Genomic DNA, 21445 nt, shown 5'->3' with positions numbered 1-21445 from the left:
AGTGGGTGAGTTGAATCAGAAGCATTTGATTTAGTAACGTAAGGGATGCTGAGGACCTAAACACAGACAGTTGTCATTTTTAGGAAATAGGAAACAGCAATGCTGGGACTTTATGACTAAATTGTATGTCAAAGAAGCTAGAATTCTGGGCTCCTGCTTACAGATAAAACAGAGTAACCATCATCAAACAAACCCTTCTGCCTCTGTATAAAATATCCCTGCAACTCCAAACACACACCTACATACCCAGATGCTTAAACAACAACAACATCGAGAAGGGGGCATTGAAGACTAAAACAACAGGAAAGGAAAGCATTTTTGAGATAAGCTCTGGAAATTTCCTTTTGGTGTGTTTTCCAGTCCTCAGTGTGTGGCAGTAGCAGCCTGGGACAGTCATTGAACTAGAGAATCAGAAACTGCTTCAGAGCTACTAAAGAGCTGGTCTTTGAGGAGCCTGAACTTCAAGAATCTCAAATGGGAACACACCTTTTGTAAATGATGTCCACCTGAATTATTTGCTAATTCCCAATTTTGTGTGTTTGAGATCAGACATAGATAGAGTAGATGTTTTAGTAGCCAAAATTCAGCAGTGAAACAAAAGGAAAGAGCCATAGTAAATACTCGACAATTTGAGGTTTATACCCGAGACTTTTCTTTCTTTTTGTTTTTTGAGTAATAGTAAATCAAAATAAATCAGCCTTAAATGTTTTTAGAGGTATGGGAATGCTCTTCTTATTGCTAGGAAGTCAAACTCCTTTAGAGGAAGTGAGAGCTTTTGTCATTTTCCTAAGTGATTGATCAGATATCCATAACTTATGAACCATTGCTCTAGGTTACTTGATTAAAAGGAAGAGAATATACAAGGAAAAGTTATAAATCCTTGATTTATCCAAAAGTAAACAATGGCAAGGGAGAAGGAAAGGAAAAAGAAGAGGTGGGAGCAAAGGGAAGTATCATAATATTTAAAGATATTCAGTGAAAATTCAGTAAATATTCTGGTTAAGAGACAAAATTATCAGACTGGCTGAAAAAATCCAATTATGTGTTACTTGTTAGAGATATACCTTGTAGCTGGCTTTGTGATGTGACAGGTAAAATCACTGCCATGTGAAGCTAGCATATTGTATGGGTGCTAGTTTGTGTCCCAGCTGCTCCACTTCAATTCAGTTTCCTGCTAGTGACCTGGGACTGTTGATTGCTTAAATGTTTGGGCCATTGGCAACCCTGTAGGAGACCCAAATGAAACTCCTGGCTTCTGGCTTTAGCCTGGCCCAGAATTGGCTGTTGTAACCTTTGGGAGTGAATCAGTGGATGAAAAGACCTACCTACTTATCTCTCTTCTCCTTTGTCCCTTACTTCCTTTAATTCTGTCAAAATAAGTAAATTTTTTAAAAAAATAAAAGGGAGGAATATCTTAAGTGAAAAGACAAGACACCTTACCAAGAATAGAGATTTTATTATGAAAAAGGTAATTGTGATAATATAATAGTACTCAATTTATATATACTTTACATAGCCTCAAAACTGACAGAACTAAAAGAACTGGACAAGTCCTTACTTGTAGTGGTGAATTTTAATACATCTCTCTGACTCATAGAGCAAGCACACCAAAATCAAAAAGGACAAAAAATCCCATCAAACACACAGAAAAATGAACCATAAAATTAGGAAATTTGCCCAGCTGACATAGAATGTTGTACCCAGTAGTTGTAGATAAAAACTTTTAAAGTATGCATGGAATTGTCACTTAAAAATTTTATGCCAGTCTCTGCTGAATTGTAATAAAGGACATCTCGGCATATTTCAAAAGACTAATAGTATACAGAATATATTTTCCAATAGAGTAGAATTAAGGTAGAAGTAAGAACAAAAAGAAAATCCTCCAAAATTTACAAGTTAAGCAGTATCATTATTACTAACCTAGGGATCAAAGAATAATCATGATACAAATCAGAAAATATTTTGGATGAAGATGAAAACACAAATATGGCATATCAAAGCTTATGAAGTGGAAGCCTTAATTTACTAAACTAAATCAAAATTAATGTTAATGGTTTAAGCATCTGGAAAAATAAGCGCAAAACAAATTCAAGGTCAGAAGTAATAAAAATAAATTGGAAATAGAAAGTACATATCCAGTAGTTAGTTAATGAGCGAGCTCAAGATTGTTTATAACAGCACATGAATATCCAGCATGAAGCCAGATAAACTCATCATGCTGGGGATCTGATACCAATCACCACAAAGGGGTTAGAAATAGCTCATCAGATGGAGAAAGTCACCACTATCCCAGAAATAATACAGATGATGGAATTCATTTAGAAAAGAACATTAAAATAATATTAAAGCTGTATTCATGGCGAAGCTGAAAGACACATGGAATATGTTGCATAAATGGAAGATATAAAGAACCCAGAGATTAGTCATTATTCATAAATGATGTAGTTACATTCAGATAGAAAAATCTACAGAGGAAGGTTTAGAATTAATGAAGATCTCTAATAGGTCAGTGTTTTATGCTGTAGATTGATTGTACTCCTGTAGATTAGTCACAGTCAGTAAAATTTAGGGGCTTGTGTTGTGACCCAGCTTAAGCAGGTATACTGTATGAGTACTCTTTCAAGTCCTTACAGCTCCACTTCCAATCCAGCTTCTTGCTAATGTGTCTGGAAATGCAATGGTTGTTGGCCTAAATACTTGGATCCCTGCCACTTCTCTGGGAGACCTGTAGGGAATTCCTGACTCTTAGCTCTTGACTCAAACCTGTTCATAGTGACCATCTGGGAAGTGAACCAGCAGATGGAAGATCTCTTTTTTTCCCCATCTCTAACTGCCTTTCATGTAAAATTTAAAAAAAAAAAAACTGAGGAAAAATTTAAACAATTAACTTTTGTGCCAGTACGCAGAAATGAAAATGAGCTACGTTGAAAGCTATTAAAATATGTGACGAGCCCGGCACAAAAGCGTACTGCCTAAGGTCCTCGCCTTGCACACCCCGCATCCCATATGGGTGCCGGTTCTAATCCCTGCAACCCTGCTTCCCATCCAGCTCCCTGCCTGTGGCCTGGGAAAGCAGTCGAGGATGGCCCAAAGCCTTGGGACCCTGCACCCAAATGGGAGACCCAGAAGAAGCTCGGGGCTCCTGGCTTTGGATTGGCTCAGCTCCAGCCATTGCGGCCACTTGGGTAGTGAATCATCAAGAAGATCTTCCTTTCTGTCTCTCCTCCTCTCTGTATATCTGCCTTTCCAATAAAAATAAATAAATCTTCTAAAAAAGGAAAACTATTAAAATATATGAGGATGGAGGAAGGACAGAAATATTCTTAGAAATCTATAAACTATATTGAATCTGTTAAAAGCTAATTAAAACTTTAAAAACTTAGAGAAGATAAAATTTTCCTACAAAAAACTATTGTAAAGAAGTTAGATTTTCCCAAATTAATGTGTAAATTTAAAGTGATCCCTGTTATAATCTTAAGATGTTCTTGTTGGGAAAGGGGAGTGTAGTACAGAAAATAAGAAGCTGATCATAGAATATAAATGGGAACCCAAATGACCAGCAGTAGTTGAAGAAAATGAGAACTTAATCGCTTTTTTTAAAAAAATATTTTATTGGAAAGGCTTATTTTCAGAGAGAGGGAGATACATAAACAAAGATCTTTGGTCCGCTGGTTCAGTCTCCAAATGACCACAATGGCTGGAACAGCCCATCAGAAGTATGGAGCCAGAAGCTTCTTCCAGGCCTCCCATGCAGGTACAGGGTCCGGAGGCTTTGGGCCATCCTCTACTGCTTTCCCAGACCACAAGCAGGAAGCTGAATGAAAAGTACACCAATAAGTTGGTGTACATGTGGAATCCCAGTGCTTGCAAGGTGGAAGATTAGGCAGTTGAGCCATAGCACTGAGCCCAAGGACTTACTAAGTATGAGGAGTAAGTCCTGCATTCAGAAGAGTGGTATTGACCTAATTGTAGACAAGCTTAAGGAACAATTCAGTGATGTACTTCAATAGGTGGTGTTAGATCAAAAGAAAAATGACTTTTTCCATGTACAAAAATTGATTTCTGATGACTTTGAGTTGTGTGATAAGTGAAAATCACAGTTGGAAAAGACATGACTTTTTGAATGGAAATAAGTAATAAGCAGATACTAATACCAATAGACAACAAGGCTTTATGGAAAGGAAATCATACATTGTGTGATTCCATTTTTAGTTAACTAGAAAGTAGGGAAACCAGTCAGTGGCTATGTAAGTCCATGTAGTGGTGACTGTGCTTGGAGAAGCTGGAGAGATTACTAGTCATTTGTGACTAATGATTGGGAGAGTGTCTGAATAGGTCTTGTGAAGTATTGATAATGACTGACTCTAAGAGTGGGCCTGTGAATGCCCAGATAACCATTTTTCTAGGGAGTTTGTGAGATAAAACTTTGCCCATTAATAGAAAGTGAAATTGAAAGATAAGCTTATTTTACTGCAAAAAAAAATTGAAGTCCATGTATTTGTGGGATCTTCAGAAAGTTTAAGGAAAATATGTATTATGAAAAATTGCCTGGATTTCAAATTTTTACTTTGTTGTTATTGTCTTTTGAAAGACAGAGAAAAGTAAATACAAGTAAGAGAAAGAAAGATACTCATGCATATGTTGGTTTACTCCTCAAATGCCTGCAGAAACCAAAGCTGGGTCAGAAACCAAAGCTGGGTCAGGTCAGAGACCTGAGGCTTAATCCAGGTCTCTCACAGGGCGACACTGGCTGAACACTTGGGCCATCCTCTGCTTTCCCAGGTGTACTGTCAAGGAGCTGCCAAAACTGAAACGCAGATGGGATGCTTCAGGAACTTCCTGTGTTAACATAAATTTGTCATCTTTTCTTGATGTGCCCTCCTGCTACATATGCTTCCCTTCATATTTGAATCTGCACTGATTGAACAAAAGTAATGGTGGCTATGCTTGCAGCACCTTACACAAACCAAAACATTGACAGCTAAGTGTGCTAGTAGTCACTATATTCATACAGCCTAGTTTGGTACAAATATCTGTGGTGAAACAGGAAAAATTAATACTCATCCTGTTGATATTCTCAAGTATGAGATGTAGAATGTGCACAGAGGACTTCTGTGTACCAAGGTATATTGATTACCTCAAGGAAGAGCATTTATGCAACTGTTGGAGCTGGAGGCTGAACTTAGCAGTGGTATTCACAAATTACTATTAAGAATTTGTAGTAATTATTTAATTTGGGTATTTGTCGGATTTCATTAAAAAATGAACAAGGTAGGGCCCCGTGCAGTGGCCTAGTGACTAAAGTCCTTGCCCTTCTTGCACCGGTATCCCGTATGGGTACCGGTTCTAATTCCGGCAGCCCCACTTCCCATCCAGCTCCCTGCTTGTGGCCTGGGAAAGCAGTCGAGGACGGCCCAAAGCTTTGGGACCCTGCATCCATGTGGGAGACCTGAAAGAAGCTCCTGGATCTTAAGTCCTGGCTCCAAACTCCTGCCTTTGGATTGGTCCAGTTCTGGCCATGTGGCCACTTGAGGAGTTAATCATCAGATGGAAGATCTTGCCCTTTGTTTGCCTCTTGTTTGTATACCTGCCATTCTAATAAAAATAAATAAAGTTTTAAAAATAACGAAGTAGGGCCCAGCGCGATAGCATAGTGGTTAAGATCTTTGCCTGGCATGCCCCAGGATCCCATATGGGCGCCAGTTCTAATCCGGGTGGCCCTACTTCCTATCCAGCTCCCTGCTTGTGACCTGGGAAGGCAGTCAAAGACGGCCCAAGGCCTTGGGACCCTGCACCCAAATGGGAGACCCAGAGGACCTCCTGGCTCCTGGCTTTGGATTGGCTCAGCTTCAGCTGTTGCGCTCACTTGGGGAGTGAACCATCGGATGGAAGATCTTCCTCTCTGTCTCTCCTCCTCTCTGTATTTCTGACTTTCCAATAAAAACAAATAAATAAATATTTTTTAAAAGAAAAGAGCAAAGTAACTGTCATTTCAAGTAAAATAGCAATATTTTTTCCCAATGGTCACATTTGGACTTCCATGCAAAAAATACATCTTGGGAAAATTCTTATCCACTACAAAGGACTGATTGGTAACTGTACAGTCTTTAAAAAAGGCTTTTTACTATGAGCCTGGAGTAATGTTAATAGGTGCAACTTTTTTAGAGTCGTATGATTGAGGCACCACAACATTCAGAAAATCTGAATTACAGATAGTTAAGTGATTCTTGACATGGTACAAGACAGAGCTATGGCTTTTCATGGAACAGAGTCCGAAATGTTTGGCATGATTTCAGATTCCATATTATAACTAAAAATCCCTTTTAAAGAGCCAGTTATTATGTTACAGTGTTTGTATCCAACACCATCCAGAGTTCCTCTTTTAAAACAAATTTCCTTCCGATACTTCCAGACACACATTACAACAGGTTGAATATAAAGCGGATATGAGACTTGATTGGTTTTCTATTAAGCCAGACCTAGAGATTGATACAAATGTGAAACTGTGCTACTCTTCCCACTTGTTAGTTCCCAATGAATTTTTTAAAATGTTACCCTGTAATTGGGTTTAGTTATTCTTTTTTTTAAGATTTATTATTTTTTATTGGAAAGGCGGATATACAGAGAGGAGAGACAGAGAGGAAGATCTTCCGTCCAATGATTCACTCCCCAAGTGAGCGCAACGGCTGATGCTATGCCGATCCGAAGTCAGGAGCGTCTTCCAGGTCTCCCACGCGGGTGCAGGTTCCCAAAGCTTTGGGCCATCCTCGACTGCTTTCCCAGGCCACAGGCAGGGAGCTGGAAGGGAAGTGGGGCTGCCGGGATAGAACTGGCGTCCATTGGGAACCCTGGGTGTGCAAGGCGAGGACCTTAACCACTTGCGCCACTGCGCCGGGCCTGGCTTAGTTATTCTTAAATGAGTTAACTAACCAAAAATATTTTGAGGTTTAGTTTCTAGTATGCTAATTATTGTCGTATATCACAAACAAGTTCCTTGGCTTTTTAAAATTTAAGACTAAAAAGAAGGGGACCAGCATTGTGGCACTGTGAATTAGGCTACCACCTGCTATGCTGGCATTCCTTATGAGTGCCGTTTTAAGTTCCAGGTACTCCACTTCCCATTCAGCTACTTGATAATGTTCCTGTGAAAGCATTACTTGGGCCCCGACCACACATGTGGGAGACTCAAGTTCATAGCTTCAGTGCAGTCCCCAGTCCCAGGCATTGTGGCCATTTGGGGACTAAATCAGTGAGTGGAAGATCTCTCTCTCTTCTCTCCCCCTGTCTCTTTTTAACTCTGCCTGTCAAATAATAGAACATTAAAAAAACAAAAATCAAAGCATGAGTCTAAGACCAAACTTTGAGAACTGCCATTCTGTACAATTAGGGTAGTGATTACATGAATATACCTGTTTTGTGAGAAATAATTTTACATACTTTGTGTGTTACATTTTAATAAACAGTATTTCTGTTTTCTAAAAATTATATGTAAGAGTTTTCTAGATGGATAGAGCATTTTAAATTATTCCTAGGAACCCATCAGATTGAGTTTTACAAAATTCACCAGAAAATGTATGTTTGCCAGAAGCAAAAAAAAAAAAAAAAAAAAAAAAACTTTACCTCGGTTTTCTTTATTTCCTCTGATTTTTTTCCTTATTCTCTTTTCTTTCATGTATTTATTAAATAAAATATTTCTTGTTAATGTTCGTGGGGGACTGCTCAGCTTTGCCTCAGCTATAGAGGGCATATATCGAACATGTTTCTGCAAATGTTGGTGAACATTAAGCATAAATGCTCATCTTCACCAGAGACAGGATGGTTAGTTGGCTGCTAATTTCATTGGCTATTTTTTAACCATACTACACAGAAGGCACTGTCTTTTTGTTTTCTTACTGGGATCTCAGGGTGGCAATAACCTAATAATGGTTAAGAATTGCTACAGATTAGTTAAACCACAGAGCCAGTTATGTTTTGTTGTTGTTAAATTTTTATTTTGAATTTTTGAATTTTGTGGTACAATTTTATATAAACTGGGATTCCCCCCCCAAACTCCCACCCCCACAGATGTTCCCCATGTTTTTCCAATGGCATAGTCCTTCATAAGGAGTCATGATTCCATCATTCTGTTATTTAAGTGTATCCCGGCATTGCTGGTACGGACAATGTCAGACAGTCCATTGACTGTACATTTCCAATAGTTTCATTGTTGTTCTGGAAGTAGGCCGAAAAAGCAATGTTGGTAGTGGCACCTGAACAGACCTTTGAAAGCCTATTTGTTTTAAAATATATTTTATTGATTTGCAGTTAAAAAACTATGACGTTTATTCTGACAAATTCAAAGCACTCGTAAGAACACACACTCTGGGTGAGCATCTAACCTGGGAGTTGAGATGTCCCATCCCATGATGTATTAGTAGGGTTCAGTTCCCTCTTTGCTTCCTGACTCTAGCTTCCTGCCAGTATAGATCCTGGGAAGCAGAGATGCTGACTCAGGTGATTGAGTTTGGTTCACTTGGATTGAATTCCCAGCTTCTTGTATCCATCCCAGCACTGTCTGGCATTTGTAAAATCAGTGATCAAAGTCTTCAGGAATCTCTAGTCCTACTAGTTTATTATGGTTAATAGTTTGATATACACATAAATATTAGCATATTCTTTTTAATATGTGATTGCTTATGATTTTGAAAATATTTTAGACAGGTAAGTTTCCAATTTCAATGTTATAAACACTATGAGGCTTATTTTTTTTAATAGGGTTTCAGTGAAACTTAGAAATGTACCAGTAAGTTATACTACTAGGTTTTCTACCTTTTCCTATACTTACTATGTAATATTACATTTAAATATCAGAAAGTTAAGCATATAACTGTGGAATGAGGGACTGTGCTATCGTAAGAACACCAGGTAGTGGGAGGGAGGAACCCCTATTCTATAATATCCTGGAAAGTAATTTTAAAAATCAAGGAAAAAAAAGTAAGGGTATGTGTGTGTTTTTGACTAAGTTTTGATATTAATTTTTCTTAAAACATGAATAAAGTAAGTTTATGTAGGTTAGAAATATTTGACACTTTAAAAATCTGCTACAGTTCTATCATTAAATACTTTTGAATTAATCATACCTAGTAATAAACCAAATAAATAGATATGCCTCTATACAGACATGCCCTTTAGTTTGAGTATGTTTAAAAAACTATTTCATAGTGACCATGGAGTTAGAAGTGAAGAGGAAATACAGCTACACACAAATACAGTTGAGCAGGTACATAACGGGAAGACGTTCTCAGCAGGCTTTTCTTTGGTGCTTTCCCTTCACTACTGCAATTCTGTCTTCTTGCTCTGTACCTACTCTGCTGTATTTCTGTGTTATTGCTTCAGAGCAGCTCCTAACTCATTTGTCTTTTTCTTCCAGGTGGCATTGTACAGCACTGATCAGGATGGCAGTGATAGCCCACGCAGTAGCCTTAACAACAGTCTCTCAGACCAGAGTTTGGCATCTGTCAATTTGAACAGTGTTGGAAGTGTGCATAATTACACACCAGTAAGTCTTGGAGAAGTTAAATTTTTTTATTTGATATCCATTTAGTGCCTAAAACCAGAAATAATAGAAATAAAATTTGACAACGCTATGCATTATTCACTAATCAGTTTACTAATTTAATAAAGTAGGTCAGATTTAACTAGATTTTTACCTTGATATTGTTTTAATTTTTACTTCTGTTTCATTAAGCTAAATGCAAATATGTAGTTGTGTTATATTACATTAAGGGGACTTTAAAAGCTCATTGGAAATGTGCATTTTTTCACTTCCACTTTCCATTAACTTTTTGAAGCCTCTCATTTTGCTCTACTTTATTCCATCTATTCTGATTCCAAGTAAAAATAATTTGAAACAGGACTAAAAAATTGTTTAGAATTAGGTTATCTGCTTGCACTTCCAGGAAAGAAATTTAAAAGATGTAGTTATTGACTTGTCTAGATTGTTAGATCTCTTTCAACCCCAAAGGTTGGAATAGACTGGTGCTCAGTTGATAACTACAATTGATTGATAAATTTCCAGATTTGGTCTGGAAAGCAGAGTCGTACTCCAAAGTCCTGTGTGAGAGTATCCTTGCCTCTGTGTTGATTTGTTGCCTATTACAGGATCATGACTCTTGGTTATCTGACATTTCCTGTTTAGCACTGGCAGAGAACAGAGACAGACTGCACATCACACTGTTAATCAGTGGAAATTTGATCTCACAATATCACTCTCTATTCCATGATTAGTGACTAGGAAAAAACTCGCACAAAGCTGCAGGGTACTTTGAACGATCCCTGGAATACATGAATTATGAAAAAGCTAGGCATGATCTCAAAATTTTTTGCACTGAAAGAAACAATATTTTCATTCTGTTTTTCCATGAACTTTTTTGAACTACCCTGATATGTAAAGAGGAATCTGAAATAAAAGAATAACGAAAGGGGTACAAAAACAACAAAATTGAAATTCATACTGGGTGTAGGAAAAAAGAAATTTGACACTACAGCACTGTAGTCTGTAGTTTGGTAATAAAAATGCATCGTTTTTGGGCCTGGCGTGATGGCGCAATGGTTAAGGTCCTCGCCTTGTACGCGCCAGGATCCCATATGGGCACCGGTTCTAATCCCGACAGCCCCACTTCCCATCCAGCTCCCTGCCTGTGGCCCGGGAAAGCAGTAGGTTGCCCAAAGCTTTGGGACCCTGCACCCAAATGGGAGACCCGGAAGAGGCTCTTGGTTTCGGATTGGCTCAGCTCCAGCCGTTGCGGCCGCCTGGGGAGTGAATCATTGGATGGAAGATCTTCCTCTCTGTCTCTTCTCTCTGAATATCTGCCTTTCCAATAAAAATAAAATGAATCTTACAAACAAACAAACAAACAAACAAACAAAAAAATGCATCGTTTTTCCCCAGAATGCAGAAGGAAAAAAGGGGGTAATTAAAATTTGTACAAGGTCATAGTAGTAAATACAAAGAACTGAGAATTATAGATGTCCCTGCAAAAGAAACCAGAAAAATTGGTAGAAAAGCGGTTTGCAGAATGAATGGAAAATGAATTAGGAAAAATTAATTGGAAAAAACTACTTAGAAATATGCTGGACCATTTTAAAGATTTCAGAAATACTCTCTTGTAAAGTTAACTTGCAGGGAGCTGCACATCAGCTTTCTTAGTCACGTTGAGTACCTGGCAAAAATGCAGCAATGTGCAGGGTTTGGAGGGAGTAGATTTCAAACAACACATTTTATATCCAGCCAGGTTTTCATTTATATATGAAGTAAAAAAAAAAAAAAACTTGTTGTTTGATATCAGATATCTTGCCCTTGTTTTCATGTGTCTTTGTGGTGGGGGTGTGGGTATGAGTCATCCCTTTGGTATTATTGGGAAATTAGTTCCAAGACCCTAATGGATACCAAAACCTGAGATTGCTAAAGTCCTTTTCTCTAAAATGATGTATTTTGGTATAGAACCTGTTCACATCATCCTGTATACGTTGTGTCATCTCTACATTGCTTATAATACCTAATATGATATAATTGCTGTATATATAGCTGTTATGTATTTAGTGAATAATGAGAAAAAGTTTCTGTGTATTTTGCATAGACAAAATTTTATTTTTCCAAATATTTTTTATCTGTGAATATGGATTGCTTTCTGTATGTAACTTATCAGCAGGTGGCTCAAATTCGAGACCTAAGGAAGCCATCGTGTAAGAAGGCTGCTTGAATCATTGAAGCATGTTAACTAAGCTTGTTAAAGTTTGATGCTTTTAAGTTGTTTTTAATCTTAGTACAAAGATTCTAGAAAGAGTCCAATGTCAAAAAATATAATAAAGGAAAAATTTAAAGAAGCATTTATAGAACTAGGTAACAGCAATTATATATGTTTCACAAAACATGGATGAAGTTTTAAACTCATGTATTAAAAGCTAGATGTCTTAGATGGCCATTTTCATTTAACAAGGTGTCAAATAGTCTTTGTGCAACAGTGTAGTGGCTCCTGCTGATTAAACTTGTCACATGCCCACAGATTGAGCCCACATTGATTGAGACAGTATTAATACTGCCACAGACTAAGTGTTAAGTCTGTGTAAGATTTGTAAGTATCTAAATGTATTTGACTGACATGTAGTATGTGCTGTAAGCTAGATCAATATAGTATCAACTCTGTTTCCCACACAATACCAAACCAGAATATCCAGATGACACTCCACAAGTAGAGGATTAGTGTTGTGAAAAAACCAATTTCCTCCTGAAGCTAAGCAGGAAGTTTGTAAACTGCAGTTGTACTCTAAGGGACAAGGGTAGAAAGTTTCATTCATCAGACCTAGGAAAGCAGCTGAGAATGGCAGCGTGCAAGATAGCCTGTGGCTATCTACCTTGGAATCCTATGATTTCAAAACACTTCTTTTAAAAAGATAGTTTGCCAGGGCCAGGGCATCCTGTGGTGCTGGCATCCCACTGGAGGTTGGTGCATGTGCCAGCTGCTCAACTTCCAGTCCGGCTTCCTGCCAGTGGCCTGGGTAAGAAGCTGAGGATAGCTCAGGTCCTTGGGCCCTTGCACCCATGGAGGAGACCTGGAAAAATCTCCTGACTTTGGATCAGCTCAAACAGCTATTGCAGCTGTTTGGGGAGTGAACCAGCAGATGAAGGATCTTTCTCTGTTCTCTGTAGCTCTGTCCTTCCAACAAAAGGAAATATTTTTTTTAAGAAAGGCTTACCACCAACTTTTATATGATTTTGGTCTTTAAGAAATTTTAGTATATGTGCTGCCGAAGCGAGCACAGGTCTTTAAGACATTTTGACTAATCATTGTTTATTGGTGATCTATGCTACCTTCAAAGATACTCACTCTTTTTTTCTTTCTTTTCTTTTTTTATTTAAGATGAATTTACTGGTTTGAAAGGCAGAGTTAGAGAGCATCCATATGCTTGTTCACTCTCCAAATGGCTGCAATAACCAGGGTTGGGCAGGGCTGAAGTCGGGAAGCCTGGAACTCCATCCCAGTGTCCCACGTAGGTAGCAGGAGCCCAAGCACTTGAACCATCTTCTGTTGCTTTCCCAGGTATATTAGCAGTGAGCTGGATTGGAAGTGCAGCAGTTGGTACTTGAACCAGTGCTCATATGGGATGCCAGCATCTTTGCTAGTAGCTTAACGCATTGTGCCATCATCTCTGCCCCTGAGTTCTTATTGTTTAGGTGCTTTTTAATATGTTTTTAAAGTGTCCTGCAAGCTCAAGGGCCTGATCTATTTTGTCTTCCTACTGAGTCTCTTAAAAAATAAATACACATTCTAATTTCCTTCAATTTCTTTAAAAAAAAAATTCTTTAGAAACAGGCATAGGCATATTATAGGTCCTTGTTAGATGAGGCACTGACATACACCTGGCTTATACACTAGAAAATATATTAAATGAATGCAGTAAATGTTGGTGTCTTCATAGTATAGTGGATTTTGAAATGAAGTTGCTTCTGTAGAAACAGTGATAAAATTCTATAGAAACTGTAAGATTTCAGTCGCAACCCATCACTTACTTATGTGATCTTAGGCGTTGGCATTTGCTTTCCTTGCCCTTATTTCTCCTCTTCCGTGAAGTGTAGACCTGGGATTAGGTTTCTGTAGTTTCCCAAAGTCCAAGTAAACAATTTTGGTCTCTGTCCTTTATGTGAACCAGGCAAAGGATGGGAAACCAAAGAGAAGTAGTTTCTTTGATTTCAAGTGTTGGCACTAAGGGTTTCTGTTGTAGATTTTGTGTAACAAACCAGTTGTGATTTAGAGCCACTGAATTAGTTGTGTTTTCCATTAATGTTAGGTGACAAACCATCCAGAGCCAGTGTCTCAGTCATTAACTCCTCAGCAGCAACCGCAGTACAATCTTCCGGAGCGAGACAAGCAACTGCTTTTCTCAGAATACAATTTTGAAGATCTCAGTGCCTCATTTCGGAGCCTTTATAAATCGGTTTTTGAGCAGTCACTTAGTCAGCAAGGTGAGTTCTTTTCATGCTTTCATGGTAACCCAAGTTTTTGTTAAAATTTTTTCTTAATTTTAATATAACAGCTCTTCTACTTCCTTAACCTTAGAACATTATCATTGTAATCAATGGTTTATAATTATACTATTTTGCTGTTGTCTGTATATAACATAGATGTGGCAGATAAATTTCGTCTTGTGTGCTGGCCTGAGTTAATCATTAGGGCGTCCTGGAGTGATGCACTGAGGGATTTTGACATGGTATCAGTAGATGTGGAGAGATTGCCATGGTTCATTAGTGTATTTGGCATGTGAAATCTGAGTGGTGAATGTTAACAAAATAAATGTACCTTGTGTTCTTAGAGATATTAACAAAAAGGTAGCTATGAGATGTGATACAGTACCAAATATGAACACACTGGCTACTGTGTCATTGTTTCATGCAGCATACTTAAAGCAGATTATAATATTTAAAGTGATTTTAGTTGAGATGTACTATATATTACAGTCAGTATACTAATTTGGGCCCTAGCGATTTTACTTCTGATGCAGTTCCTGGCTAATGTAACTAAGAAGGCAGTGGGAGATGACCAAAGCACTTGGCCCCTGCCCCTCATGTGAAGACCAGGATGGAGTTCTTGGTTCTTGGTTTCTGTGTGGCCCTGATCAGGCTGATGAGACCATTTGGGCAGTGAATCTGTAGGTAGAAAAATTTCTCTTTCTCACTTTCAAATAAATGAATCTTCAAAATAAGCAAGTCTTAAACTTCATAATTTATAAAAACCAGAAAGTTATTTGAGGTATGGATGATTCAGTGTCCAGTGAAAACCTGTTCTTCACAGATGATGTCTTAGCTGTGCTTTCATGTGTCAGCAGGGATGGAAAGGGAAAAGAGGGCTGTTAGTTCCCCCAAAGCCCTTTTTCTGACCCCTGATTACCTCCTCTATCCTTCTCTTTCCTTCTCTTTTCCTTTCCTTTTCTTTTCTTTTCCTTTTCTTTCTCTTTCTCTTTCTCTTTCTTTCTCTTCTCTTTCCCTCCCTCCCTCCCTCCCTCCCTCCCTCCCTTCTTCCCTTCCTCCCTCCCTCCCTCCCTCCCTCCCTCCCTTCCTCCCTTCCTTCCTTCCTTCCTTCCTTCCTTCCTTCCTTCCTTCCTTCCTTCCTTCCTCACAGAGGAGAGACAGAGGAAGATCTTCTGTCTGTCGATTCACTCCCCAAGTGGCTATCTTCTGCTGCTTTTCCCAGGTCATTAGCAAGCAGCAGAATAGAAAGTGGAGCAGCTGGGATATGAACTGCACCCATATGGAATGCCAGTGGTGACTTCATGCACTATACCACAACTCTGGCCTCTGACTGAAATAAGATAATTTTTATCTTAAGTTTCCTATGCCTGAAAGCATAAATAAGAACTGATGAGTATAAGAGTTGCTATAGAAGTCCAGCCTAACTTTGAAATAACAGTGGTATCATTTCTAAAGTTTGTAATTTCATTTTATTATACTATTTGAAGAAGAGCATTGGTAGGAATTCTATGTTCTAGTCCAGATTCTACAGTAAGATCAGCTGAGCTAGCTTTACCTCTGTTACCTTCTTCATCCTTATTTGTACAACAGAAATTGAGCAGCCATTTGAGGAGTGAACCAGTGGGTAGACAACCTCCCTGTCTCTCCTGCTTTCTTTGTAAAAGCTGCCTTTTGAATAAAAAATTTTGAAAATATTGAATCTTTTAAGGAAATGTGTTAGATTGATCGGTAGCTTTAGATTGTTTCCTGTAGAGCCCTTGGCTTTTATAAAGGTCTTGGCTGTAGCGGAGAAATGTACAGATGAAAAAGGGGAGGTCTAGCAGGTTTCCTTCTCCTGACTTCAAGAAAAACAGCTTTGGGGCTGGTGATACAGTTTAATGAGTTAAGCCTCCACCTGTGCAGCAGCATCCTTGCGCCAGGAGGTTTGAGTCCTAGCTGCTGCATTCCTGATACAGCTCTCTACCAATTAGCCTGGAAAAGCAGCAAGGGATGGCCTAAGTGCTTGTGACTCACACCCACATGGGAGACTCAAAGGAAGCTTCTGGCTCCTGGCTCCCTGGCTTCAGCCCAGCTTAACTCTGCCTGTTAACAGCCATCTGAGAAATGAACCAGCAGAGCTCTCTCTCCTCTAACTCTGCCTTTCAGCAAAATCAGTAAGTCTCTTCAAAAGCAGCTTTATCAGATTTATTATTGAGCTTCTGGGGAAATATTTTTCTTAGTGTTACATGAAAATAATTAGAGATTGAAATTTTGGGTTTAGATGAGATCTGATTCCTTTGTAAGATACTAGGATTTCATTTGAAATTGATAATGAAATTATGTCTTTCTTTCATCTTACATAAAAACCTACCAAATTCCCTGTTGATGACAATTTTCCAGGGCAGTACAGAATTTTTATTCTCTTCTCTCTATAAAGCTTTGTTATAGGTTTTAAGCTTATTTTACAATGTCCTCAAGTACATTTTTTACTATTAATGACAAGTATAAAAATTACCCATGTAAAAAATTTGATTTTTTTCTGTTGATTGACACTGTTTTATAATTTTTTTCTTCCACCTAATTAAATTCTTTGTCATTAATTCTGCAAAACATTGTATGTATGGACTATCCTTTGAAATATGAAAATACTCCAGTCATATATTTACTGAGCTCATCTTGACTTGCACTATTGGTTTCAGTCTTCACTGCACATCTGGGAAGTAGGTGCTTTCATTGTGCCCATTTACAGTAGAGGTGATTGTGGCTCAGAGAGGTTAAGTTGCATCCCCAAGTTAAGACTGTATGATTGGCATGCAGAGGCCTTAGTCTCTTACTGTGGTACTACTGCTAACCTTAAATTGTAGATATCTCAGAAATATTCCATAATAGCAATGATGAATGGAGGAGATGGCAGTTTTGCTTTTGCTTTGTCTAAAGAAACCTAGCCAACTTTGAATTTCATGTTTTTGCAGTGGTTAAAGATAACAAATAACTGAGCTTCATTTCCTGCACCCCTTTTCTGTTAAAGCTTTGGTCATTATTCCTGCAGAGACCGTCCTGAGTGTGACCCAAAGCTTTCCCTGTTTTTTATCCTTTTACTCAATTTCAAGTCCCAACTGCTATATTGTCTCCTCAAGGAATGCTTCTCTGTATGCCCTGCCTCTTCCTAGCTGAGCAGGCAGCAGAGTTCCTATAATTCTCTGTGTATAGAAGTATGCTGCTTAGGTTGGTGAACGTATATATATTTTTTAATTGATTTGAGGCCAGGGAGAGAAAGAATGTATAAGATAGCAATCCTCTGTGCTGGCATTATTCCCTGAATGTCCGCAGGTGTGGATGTGGCCAAAGCTGGGATCTAGGAACTCAATCTAGGAACTCAATCTAGGAACTCAATCCTTATGTGGTTGGCATCTTTTGCTGGAGTCATCATGACTGGCTTTTTTTTTTCCATTTTATTTTTTATGATTATATAGTTGAGCAGGTACATGCCCATGTGGACCACTGATTGGGATGGGAAGGGTCAAGGAATAGGAAAAGGTTATGAGACCATTGTTTCCAATTTTCTTTTTCTTCTTCCTGTATCTGGGGGAAGTGGGGAGAGAATGGGAGAAACTGCACCCAGCATCCTAACTGCATCAGTACCTGGGAATGGGGATGGTCACCCGCTGTCATCCCAGGGTCCCCAATGTGGAGCATGTTCTGAGGTCACCGCTCAAGTGGCTTCAGTAGTTCTGAAATGCTGTTGATTTTGTTGCTCCAAGGTTGAGGAAATCCTTCTAAGGTCGATTGGCTGACATAGTCTACCTTAGAGTCTCCACTCACCCTGATACTTGCTGTCAAAGCTTGGCTGGAAGAGCTGTCCATTGTTCTACCTTCCATCCTCTGTTATGGTACCAGATATCCAGTGCAGGCCCCAAAAGACTGCCACATCCCCTGTGTGCATGTGGGCATTCTGTCTATCTACTACACCATCTTCAGCAACTAAAAAGGCCCAGTTATGATACATGCACTCCATGGTCAGACGATAGATCCTTTGATTCTCCCCCCTGGTTGAAGTTCTGAGTCCAAGGGTCCAATTGGTGGAATCACCAGAAAAACTTCAGCAGAGGTGACCTTAGACCTTACTCCTGTGTGTACCAGCCAGTGCAAGCTCTGGCTCACTCCATCACCCTCATCAACCCACGCAAACACTGGTGGCCACAGTCACCTGGTCAGCTGTGTCTCCAGCTCTGACTCTTATGTAAACCAGTAGATGCTGTGGCCCAGCCCACCCCTGCCAACCACGCACTCTGCCAGCACTTAGACCAGCAAGAACTGCAGCCAGATAAGAGTGACCCCCCAGTAACCGTACCAGACCTGCCCCCAGGCTTGGTTTCTGCACATGCCGGTATATGCAGCAGACTGGTCCGGTCTTTCCCGCATCTCATTTGGCTTTTGTGTACACAAATAGGTGTTGCAGCCTAGCTTAGCCCAACCAACCCCACTGTCCAGCCCACACTTATGCTGGTGAGTGCTATCACATGTCCAGCTAGGTCACCCCCAGTCCTGGTTCTTATACTCACCAGTGGAAGCTGCCCTATCAAGCAGCGCCCAGTTTCTCTGCTAGGCCTACTCCCAGTTCCAGATAATGTACTTCACAGGTGGTTCTGCAGTTTGTCTTGACAGGGACTTGCCCCCATTCCCAGCATTTGCCTGTTGATGCTGTGGCAAAGTCAAACAAGCCTATACTAACTCTGGCTTGTATGTACATCAGTGGATATGGCTGCTGAGATCAGCTTTGCTGTCCCCCTAACTTAGCTCACATGTAGGCCAATGGGTGTTGTAGCTTTGCCAGCCTAGTTTGCCCCCAGTTTCAGTTCTCATACTTGTCCTTCCCTCTTCCCTGAATGTTATCTGTGCCTGTAGGTGCTAATACCCAGTCTGCTATGGCGCACCTCACCTCAGCATTAGCTGATGGATATCATGGCCTGCCCCCAGGTTCAGCTCATGCTGCTGAGTGCTGCAGGCTAGCATGGATTGCCCCCAGTTCTGGCCCTAATATGAACTGGCTGGTGTTGTGGGCCAGCCTGGCTTGTTCTGCACTCCATCCTGGTTCTCACATCTGCCAGTGGGTGCTATGAACTGGTCTGGGCTGCTCCCAGTCTTGGTTCTTGTGCTCACCTACAGGGACTCAATCCTACTTCCTCTGTCAGATCACCTCTCAGTAGCAGATTCTTGACCCTGACTTGGCCCACCTCCTGTCCTGGCAGGAACAATGGCCTTGCCCAACTGGCCCACCTGCATGCTGGCTCTTACTGTTGGGTACTGCAACCCAGCCATGCCTGCTCCACCCCCAGACCCGACTCTTGCATGGTTCAGCAGATGCTGGGACCTAGCCCTGCCTTCCTACATCCACCTTGGCTCTCATGAGCGCCAGTGGGTGCTAGAGCCTAGCCCAGTCTGGCATACTTCAGACCCAGTCCAGACTCATGCCAAGGTACACTGTAGGCATGTCTAACCCAGTTTGCTACCCCCATTCTGGCTCTCGTGTTCACCTGTAGGTACCACAGCCCAGCAGATAAAAGATTATCCCCTTAACTCCATGCCAGGCCTACTCCTAGCCACATGTCTTGTTCATGCCGGGTAGTTGCTGTGACCCAACCCGGCATAGCCCATCCCCTGTCTTGATCTTTGCCATCAGATACTGCAGCCTGGATTTTCCAAGCCCACCCCAGCCCCAACTCTCACTGGTTGGTGCTACAGCCTAGGCCTGCCTGGTCAACCCCCATCCTTGGCTTTCAGCACACTGGTAGGTATGATAGCCTAACAGAGCATGCCCATACTCCATTGTGATTCCTGCACATGCCAGTGTGCTAAGGTTTGGCCAGTTCTGCCTAGTCCTCCTCTTCCCCCAGAACCAGCCCACACACTTGCTGAGAAGTGGAGCTGCCTTACCCAGCCTGACTCGCACCCAGGCCTGATTCACATGCTCACCAGCAGGAGCTACAGTCTTACCAAGGGAGTTCCCTAGTTTCCCCACCAGGCTCACTCCCAGACCCAGATCTTACATCTGCCAGTGGGTGCTAGTATCTTACAGGATACAGTATGTCCCCTCTGTTTTGTCCTTCATGTGTGCTGGTGGATCTTACAGCCCAGTCCACCCCGTTTCCTTTTCTTGGGTTGTGCCTAAGGATGCTTCAGCCTAGCCTGTTCTCAACCCTGGTACCCATGATTTTTGGTGGATTCCCTAGTTATGCCTAGTTCAGCCCATCACCACCTCCAGCTCTTGAAGAATCCAGCAGATGTTGCAGTTCCACAGAGGTGAGCCCACATATTCCCCACAGAATCTGCTCCTAGACTTGGTTCTCCAAGGTGTTGGTTGGTGTCATGGTTCAGCCTAACATTACCCATCCCCTATTCCGACACTTACTGGCTGGTACTGTGTTCTGATTCTGCCAGGTAGGTCCCCTATCACTGGAGGGTGGTGGTTGGCAGTGATCAATATTAATTAGCCTAGCTCCTTTCTCCCAAATTAGTAGGTGCATTGGTCTGATCCAGAAAAGTCCTCTAGCTTCCCTGCTAGAGTCTCAGCTGCCTCCCTTCCTTGCCAATATAGTGGTTTTGTCCTTGGAAGTCCCCCCGAAAGTCATTTCTCATCTGCAACGAACTCCCTCAGCAGTCTTCCTTCCCACACGTCCCCATACCCTCTTCCCTGAGCAATCCACAGTTCCTGCAACCAGAAATGCATGGATTCCTCAGCCTGGTCTTTCCAAGCCCAGTCTTCTGGTAGGGTGGTGTTTTGACCTGGAGCTCTGCCCACATACAGGAACCCCATTCATAGGTGGTCCCTAGGTCTGGTCCTCTGGCATGCATACTGGCTGGAACCCTACTCCTCTGCTCACCCAAGACCCAAGAACAGTTCACTAGCACACCACATGCTAATCCAGGTTCTCCCATCCCCCTCAACCCTGCCTGGGATTAAGCACTTGTAGAAATCACCAGGCTCATTCCGTCTGCCTGGGCTTGAGCCTCCAAGTCCATGCATGCCCCTGCTGACACCTTCTGCAGGTCTGCTGCAAGCCTGCACCCCCAAGTCCCATGAACCCACCCACACCAGCAAAAGCCAGGTGCTTACACCCACACTCATGACTGCCTTTCTGAGTCAGCGGGAAGCTGGTGTCAGGAGCCTAAATCAGGTATTAAACCCAGGTACTTCAATATGGGATGTAGGTATCTTAGCCACTAGGTAACATCCAGCCTGTTGGACATAATCTTATTGATTGTATTTTGCAGTTAACTATTTCCTGCTGTGTACTATTAAAGAATAGGGAATGGTGTTTATTATTTGTCTTAGTAACCTTAGAGTCCAGTGTATGTCAGATGTTTTATAAACACTTGTGTAACTGACCTAGTTTTGCTTCTTGAAAGCATACATCTTTGTTAGTATTTTGAATATTTGTCAGAAATTGTAGCTAAAATCTG

The 21445-nt window shown here is 40.8% G+C and overlaps 1 protein-coding gene across 1 annotated transcript in view; it reads left to right on the top strand.

Moving 5' to 3' along the window:
* FOXJ3 (forkhead box J3) overlaps positions 1 to 21445 on the top strand; it is a 141878-nt gene that overhangs the window by 106034 nt on the left and 14399 nt on the right. The window contains exons 7-8 of the mRNA XM_040974311.1: positions 9410 to 9538; positions 13828 to 14002. Of these exons, the coding sequence (XP_040830245.1) occupies positions 9410 to 9538; positions 13828 to 14002 (304 nt within the window). The remainder of the gene's footprint in view (positions 1 to 9409; positions 9539 to 13827; positions 14003 to 21445) is intronic.

The sequence above is a fragment of the Ochotona curzoniae genome, unplaced genomic scaffold, assembly GCF_017591425.1.
Source record: "Ochotona curzoniae isolate NIBS_2020 unplaced genomic scaffold, NIBS_Ocur_1.0 contig_2404, whole genome shotgun sequence".
In the NCBI taxonomy this organism is placed as follows: Eukaryota; Metazoa; Chordata; class Mammalia; order Lagomorpha; family Ochotonidae; genus Ochotona; species Ochotona curzoniae.
This window is presented reverse-complemented; position numbering and strand designations above follow the sequence as displayed.